At 41.0% G+C, this 7,500-nt stretch overlaps 1 protein-coding gene across 15 annotated transcripts in view; it reads left to right on the top strand.

Annotated features, from left to right (window-relative positions):
* The window catches only part of rbfox1 (RNA binding fox-1 homolog 1), a 512,645-nt gene that overhangs the window by 446,749 nt on the left and 58,396 nt on the right, over window positions 1-7,500 (top strand). For 14 of the 15 annotated variants that reach the window (XR_011673971.1, XR_011673973.1, XR_011673972.1 and 11 more), the window contains 3 exons: window positions 873-1,016; window positions 1,158-1,211; window positions 5,057-5,149. Coding sequence is in view for 11 of the 15 variants with exons in the window: in XM_071391187.1 (XP_071247288.1) it covers window positions 873-1,016; window positions 1,158-1,211; window positions 5,057-5,149 (291 nt within the window). In the remaining 4 variants the exon portion in view is untranslated. The remainder of the gene's footprint in view (window positions 1-872; window positions 1,017-1,157; window positions 1,212-5,056; window positions 5,150-7,500) is intronic. The other variant, XM_071391199.1, reaches the window with a different exon arrangement.

The following is a 7,500-nucleotide window of genomic DNA, read 5'->3' as shown; positions in this document are numbered from 1 at the left end:
AGCACCACCCTGCTTTTGAAGCTTCCAGTCTGTTATTCAAGCTCAATCAGCATGACAGAGTGATCTCCAGCCTTGTCCTCGTCAACACTCACACCTGTGTTAACGAGAGAATCACTGACATGTTAGCTGGTCCTTTTGTGGCAGGGCTGAAATGCAGTGGAAATATTTTGGGGGGAATCAGTTTTTTGGCATGGAAAAGAGGGACTTTGCAATTAATTGCAATTCATCTGATCACTCTTTATAACATTCTGGAGTATATGCAAATTGCCATCATACAAACTGAGGCAGCAGACTTTGTGAAAATTCATATTTGTGTCATTCTCAAAACTTTTGGCCACGACTGTAGATCAACTGTTGTCATTCTAGTATAGATCAGCTGTTCACCTATAGAGTCATTCTAGTATAGACCAGCAGTTCATCTCTACTGTCATTCTAGTATAGATCAGCTGTTCATCTCCAGTGTCATTCTAGTATAGATCCGATGTTCATCTCTAGAGTCATTCTAGTATAGACCAGCAGTTCACCTCTAGTGTAATTCTAGTATAGACCAGCAGTTCACCTCGTGTCATTCTAGTATAGATCAGCTGTTCATCTCTAGAGTCATTCTAGTATAGATCAGCTGTTCATCTCCAGTGTCATTATAGTATAGATCAGCTGTTCATCTCTAGAGGCATTCTAGTATAGACCAGCAGTTCACCTCTAGAGTCATTATAGTATAGACCAGCTGTTCTAGTATGACACTAGAGGTCAACATGTGTTTCTATGTTTAGTTTTTATTTGTGTGTATAATTCTGCCCCCCTCCCTCCCTCCCTCCTCCCTCCCCCCTCCTCCCTCCCTCCCTCCCTCCCTCCCCCCTCCCTCCCTCCCCCAGCAGACAGAGGAGGAGTCTCAGACAGACAGTCAGCAGCAGAGCCAGTCGTCTGACAGTTCTAACAGTAAGACTCAGCCCAAGCGACTCCACGTCTCCAACATACCCTTCCGGTTCAGGGACCCAGACCTCAGGCAAATGTTTGGTGTGAGTATTACACTACAATTACTTATTTTATCCCCCGTAAGTGAATCATTTCCAAATGATACTACATATGCTGTACCACTGAACCATGCTGCGTTAAACAACGTCAGTGACTCTTTGCTTTGTTTCTGTCTTTTCTTCCAGCAATTTGGTAAAATCTTAGACGTTGAAATCATTTTTAACGAGCGGGGCTCTAAGGTAGGTGATGCGTTGTGTTTCTCTTCTGCATGGTAGTTGTTAGAGGAAGCTAGAGGTTGGAGATCTGTTTTAGAGGAAGCTAGAGGTTAGAGATCTCTTTTAGAGGAAGCTAGAGGTTAGATATGTGTTTTAGAGGAAGCTAGATGTTAGAGATGTGTTTTAGAGGAAGCTAGAGGTTAGAGATGTGTTTTAGAGGAAGCTAGAGGTAAGAGATGTGTTTTAGAGGAAGCTAGAGGTTAGATATGTGTTTTAGAGGAAGCTAGAGGTTAGAGATGTGTTTTAGAGGAAGCTAGAGGTAAGAGATGTGTGTTAGAGGAAGCTAGAGGTTAGAGATGTGTTTTAGAGGAAGCTAGAGGTTAGAGATGTGTGTTCGAGGAAGCTAGAGGTTAGAGATGTGTGTTCGAGGAAGCTAGAGGTTAGAGATGTGTTTTAGAGGAAGCTAGAGGTTAGATATGTGTGTTAGAGGAAGCTAGAGGTTAGAGATGTGTTTTAGAGGAAGCTAGAGGTTAGAGATGTGTGTTCGAGGAAGCTAGAGGTTAGAGATGTGTTTTAGAGGAAGCTAGAGGTTAGATATGTGTGTTAGAGGAAGCTAGAGGTTAGAGATGTGTGTTAGAGGAAGCTAGAGGTTAGAGATGTGTTAGATGAAGCTAGAGGTTAGAGATGTGTTAGAGGAAGCTAGAGGTTAGAGATGTGTGGTAGAGGAAGCTAGAGGTTAGAGATGTGTTTTAGAGGAAGCTAGAGGTTAGAGATGTGTTGTAGAGGAAGCTAGAGGTTAGATATGTGTGGTAGAGGAAGCTAGAGGTTAGAGATGTGTTAGAGGAAGCTAGAGGTTAGAGATGTGTGGTAGAGGAAGCTAGAGGTTAGAGATGTGTTTTAGAGGAAGCTAGAGGTTAGAGATGTGTTTTAGAGGAAGCTAGAATTGTGTTAGAGGAAGCTAGAGGTTAGAGGTGTGTGGTAGAGGAAGCTAGAGGTTAGATATGTGTTTTAGAGGAAGCTAGAGGTTAGAGATGTGTGTTAGAGGAAGCTAGAGGTTAGATATGTGTTAGAGGAAGCTAGAGGTTAGAGATGTGTTTTAGAGGAAGCTAGAGGTTAGATATGTGTTTTAGAGGAAGCTAGAGGTTAGAGATGTGTTAGATAAAGCTAGAGGTTAGGGATGTGTTTTAGAGGAAGCTAGAGGTTAGAGATGTGTTAGATGAAGCTAGAGGTTAGAGATGTGTTTTAGAGGAAGCAAGAGGTTAGAAATGTGTGTTAGAGGGAGCTAGAGGTTAGAGATGTGTGTTAGAGGAAGCTAGAGGTTAGAGATGTGTGTTAGAGGAAGCTAGAGGTTAGAGATGTGTTTTAGAGGAAGCTAGAGATTAGAGATGTGTTTTAGAGGAAGCTAGAGGTTAAAGATGTGTTTTAGAGGAACCTAGAGGTTAGAGATGTGTTTTAGAGGAAGCTAGAGGTTAGAGATGTGTTAGAGGAAGCTGGAGGTTAGAGATGTGTTTTAGAGGAAGCTAGAGATTAGAGATGTGTGTTAGAGGAAGCTAGAGGTTAGAGATGTGTGTTAGATGAAGCTAGAGGTTAGAGATGTGTTAGAGGAAGCTAGAGGTTAGAGATGTGTTTTAGAGGAAGCTAGAGGTTAAAGATGTGTTTTAGAGGAAGCTAGAGATTAGAGATGTGTGTTAGAGGAAGCTAGAGGTTAGAGATGTGTGTTAGATGAAGCTAGAGGTTAGAGATGTGTTAGAGGAAGCTAGAGGTTAGAGATGTGTTTTAGAGGAAGCTAGAGGTTAGAGATGTGTTTTAGAGGAAGCTAGAGGTTAGAGATGTGTGTTAGAGGAAGCTAGAGGTTAGAGATGTGTGTTAGAGGAAGCTAGAGGTTAGAGATGTGTTAGATGAAGCTAGAGGTTAGATATGTGTGTTAGATGAAGCTAGAGGTTAGAGATGTGTTAGATGAAGCAAGATGTTAGAGATGTGTTAGAGGAAGCTAGAGGTTAGAGATGTGTTTTAGATGAAGCTAGAGGTTAGAGATGTGTGTTAGATGAAACTAGAGGTTAGAGATGTGTGTTAGATGAAGCTAGACGGTAGAGCTGTGTTTTAGAGGAAGCTAGAGGGTAGAGATGTGTTACAGGAAGCTAGAGGATAAAGATGTGTGTTAGAGGAAGCTAGACGGTAGAGCTGTGTTTTAGAGGAAGCTAAAGGGTAGAGATGTGTTACAGGAAGCTAGAGGATAGAGATGTGTGTTACAGGAAGCTAGATGTTAGAGATGTGTGTTAGATGAAGCTAGAGGTTAGAGATGTGTGTTAGATGAAGCTAGAGGATAGAGATGTGTGTTACAGGAAGCTAGATGTTAGAGATGTGTGTTAGAGGAAGCTAGAGGTTAGAGATGTGTGTTAGAGGAAGCTAGAGGTTAGAGATGTGTTTTAGATGAAGCTAGAGGTTAGAGATGTGTTTTATCGGAAGCTAGAGGTTAGATATGTGTGTTAGAGGAAGCTAGAGGTTAGAGATGTGTTAGAGGAAGTTAGAGGTTAGAGATGTGTTTTAGAGGAAGCTAGAGGTTAGAGATGTGTTGTAGAGGAAGCTAGAGGTTAGAGATGTGTTTTAGATTAAGCTAGAGGTTAGATATGTGTTAGAGGAAGCTAGAGGTTAGAGATGTGTTTAAGAGGAAGCTAGAGGTTAGAGATGTGTTTTAGAGGAAGCTAGAGGTTAGAGATGTGTGTTAGATGACGCTAGAGGTTAGAGATGTGTTACAGGACGCTAGAGGTTAGAGATGTGTTTTAGAGGAAGCTAGAGGTTAGAGATGTGTTTTAGAGGAAGCTAGAGGTTAGAGATATGTTACAGGAAGCTAGAGGATAGAGATGTGTGTTAGAGGAAGCTAGAGGATAGAGATATGTTACAGGAAGCTAGAGGATAGAGATATGTTACAGGAAGCTAGAGGATAGAGATATGTTACAGGAAGCTAGAGGATAGAGATGTGTTACAGGAAGCTAGAGGTTAGAGATGTGTTTTAAAGGAAGCTAGAGGTTAGAGATGTGTGTTACAGGAAGCTAGAGGATAGAGATGTGTTTTAGAGGAAGCTAGACGGTAGAGATGTGTTTTAGAGGAAGCTAGAGGTTAGAGATATGTTACAGGAAGCTAGAGGTTAGAGATGTGTTTTAGAGGAAGCTAGAGGTTAGAGATGTGTGTTACAGGAAGCTAGAGGTTAGAGATGTGTGTTACAGGAAGCTAGAGGTTAGAGATGTGTTTTAGAGGAAGCTAGAGGTTAGAGATGTGTTTTAGAGGAAGCTAGAGGTTAGAGATGTGTTTTAGAGGAAGCTAGAGGTTAGAGATGTGTGTTACAGGAAGCTAGAGGTTAGAGATGTGTTTTAGAGGAAGCTAGAGGTTAGAGATGTGTGTTACAGGAAGCTAGAGGTTAGAGATGTGTTTTAGAGGAAGCTAGAGGTTAGAGATGTGTTTTAGAGGAAGCTAGACGGTAGAGCTGTGTTTTAGAGGAAGCTAAAGGTTAGAGATATGTTACAGGAAGCTAGACGGTAGAGATGTGTGTTAGAGGAGAGAAGATATGGAAAACGTTTTGAAGCAGAGGGGGTTCTTGCCTAAAGCATAATATAATATAATAATAATAATATAATAGTGTGCTTCATCTGTTTACATTTCAAAGTGTTTTTCTCCTTTTATTCTACTGAACAACAGCCCAGGCTGTTTTCTGTAATGACTGGAGGACAATGAGTAATGACAGTAATAATATGAATAATGATAATAATGATTATAATGATAATAATATGAATAATGATTATAATGATTATAATATGAATAATGATTATAATGATAATAATATGAATAACATGCATGTTGTTCTCTCCCTGCAGGGTTTTGGGTTCGTAACTTTCGAGCACAGTGCGGACGCTGACAGGGCGCGAGAAAAATTACACGGCACGGTCGTAGAAGGCCGTAAAATAGAGGTGCATGTTACAAATACTTCCTCCATTTCCTCCTCCTCTTCCTCCTTTTCCTCCTCCTCTTCCTCTTTGTCAGTGTGTGTGTGTGAATGTGTGTGTGCATAAAGTCTGCTTCACTCCCCCCATTCCACACTGTCCCACACGTCACCTGTCTCTCCACCTGCGTCATCACCTCCCTCCCTGAACTCTCCTCATACAGCCCCCATTGTGGTTTATTGTCAGGTGTATTGTTCCATTAATACGTCTACAAGTTTACTGTTGTATATTTCCCCGGATTTGCTTCATTTTGTTATGAGCTCATTTGTTATCTTCAGTTGAACTTTGTTGTGAAGTACATACAGTTGAAGTCGGAAGTTTACATACACTTAGGTTGGAGTCATTAAAATTCGTTTTTCACAAATTTCTTGTTAACAAACTATAGTTTTGGCATGTTGGTTAGGACAATTACTTTGTGCATGACACAAATAATTTTTCCAACAATTGTTTACAGATAGATTATTTCACTTATAATTCACTGTATCACAATTCCAGTGGGTCAGCAGTTTACATACACTAAGTTGACTGTGCCTTTAAACAGCTTGGAAAATTCCCAAAAATTATGTCATGGCTTTAGAAGCTTCTGATAGGCTGATTGACATAATTTGAGTCGATTGGAGGTGTACCTGTGGATGTATTTCAAGGCCTACCTTCAAACTCAGTGCCTCTTTGCTTGACATAATGGGAAAATCTAAAGAAAGCAGCCAAGACCTCAAAAAAAAATTGTATTGTAGAGCTCCACAAGTCTGGTTCATCCTTGGGAACAATTTCCAAACACCTGAAGGTACCACGTTCATCTGTACAAACAATAGTACGCAAGTATAAACACCATAGGACCACGCAGCCGTTATACCGCTCAGGAAGGAGACGCGTTCTGTCTCCTAGAGATGAACGTACTTTGGTGCGAAAAGTGCAAATCAATCCCAGAACAACAGCAAAGGACCTTGTGAAGATGCTGGAGGAAACCGGTACAAAAGTATCTATATCCACAGTAAAACGAGTCCTATATCGACTTAACCTGAAAGGCTGCTCAGCAAGGAAGAAGCCACTGCTCCAAAACCGCCATAAAAAAGCCAGAATACGGTTTGCAACTGCACATGAGGACAAAGATCATACTTTTTGGAGAAATGTCCTCTCGTCTGATGACCATCGTTATGTTTGGAGGAAAAAGGGGGAGGCTTGCAAGCCGAGAACACCATCCCAAACGTGAAGCACGGGGGTGGCATCATCATGGGGGTGCTTTGCTGCAGGAGGGACTGGTGCACTTCAGAAAATAGATGGCCTCATGAGGATGGAAAATGATGTGGATATATTGAATCAACATCTCAGTCAGGAAGTTAAAGCTTGGTCGCATAACCCCATTCATACTTCCAAAGTTGTGGCAAAATGACTTAATGACAACAAAGTCAAGGTATTGGAGTGGCCATCACAAAACCCTGACCTAAACCCTATAGAAAATGTGTGGGTAGAACTGAAAAAGCGTGTGTGAGCAAGGAGGCCTACAAACCTGACTCAGTTACACCAGCTCTGTCAGGAGGAATTGGCCAACATTCACCCAATTTATTGTGGGAAGCTTGTGGAAGGCTACCCGAAACGTTTGACCCAAGTTAAACAATTTAAAGGTAATGCTACCAAATACTAATTGAGTGTATGTAAACTTCTGACCCACTGGGAATATGATGAAAGAAATAAAAGCTGAAATAAATCATTCTCTCTCCTATTATTCTGACATTTCACATTCTTAACATGAAGTGGTGATCCTAACTGACCTAAGACAGGGAATCTTTACTAGGACTAAATGTCAGGAATTGTGAAAAACTGAGTTTAAATGTATTTGGCTAAGGTGTATGTCAACTTCCGACTTCAACTGTATTGTGTTTTGTCTTTTTGAAGTTAAAGGGTGCTTACAGCCAGTTCCTCAGAAAAGTCAGGAAGTCAACAAAGCAGTGAAGGATCATGGGTAGTGAGTGACCTCACTGCAGGGTTAGGGATATATGGTGGCCTGTAAGTTACAAACTACAGTCCCTTATAAACAGTGGAGAAAAAGTCAAATATATAAAAGCTAAAGAGAATAATGATCGTATTTGCCACTTAGTCTCATCCAACACTATTCTAGAAACATTGATTTGGTTTCCTTGGCAACTCACAAATACATTCCAAGAATAAAAGTATGTTACTACAGAGAGAGCTAAAAGAGAGAGTTTTTAGTGCAGGGTTTCCCAAACTCGGTCCTCGGGACACAGAGAGGTGCACGTTTTTCACTAGCCCTACACAGCTGATTCAAATAATCAACTCATCAACAAGCTTTGATCATTTGA

This window comes from Salvelinus alpinus, chromosome 1, assembly GCF_045679555.1.
Source record: "Salvelinus alpinus chromosome 1, SLU_Salpinus.1, whole genome shotgun sequence".
Classification (NCBI taxonomy): Eukaryota; Metazoa; Chordata; class Actinopteri; order Salmoniformes; family Salmonidae; genus Salvelinus; species Salvelinus alpinus.
The sequence above is the reverse complement of the archived record's forward strand: the minus strand, read 5'-3'. Positions and strand labels throughout refer to the sequence as shown.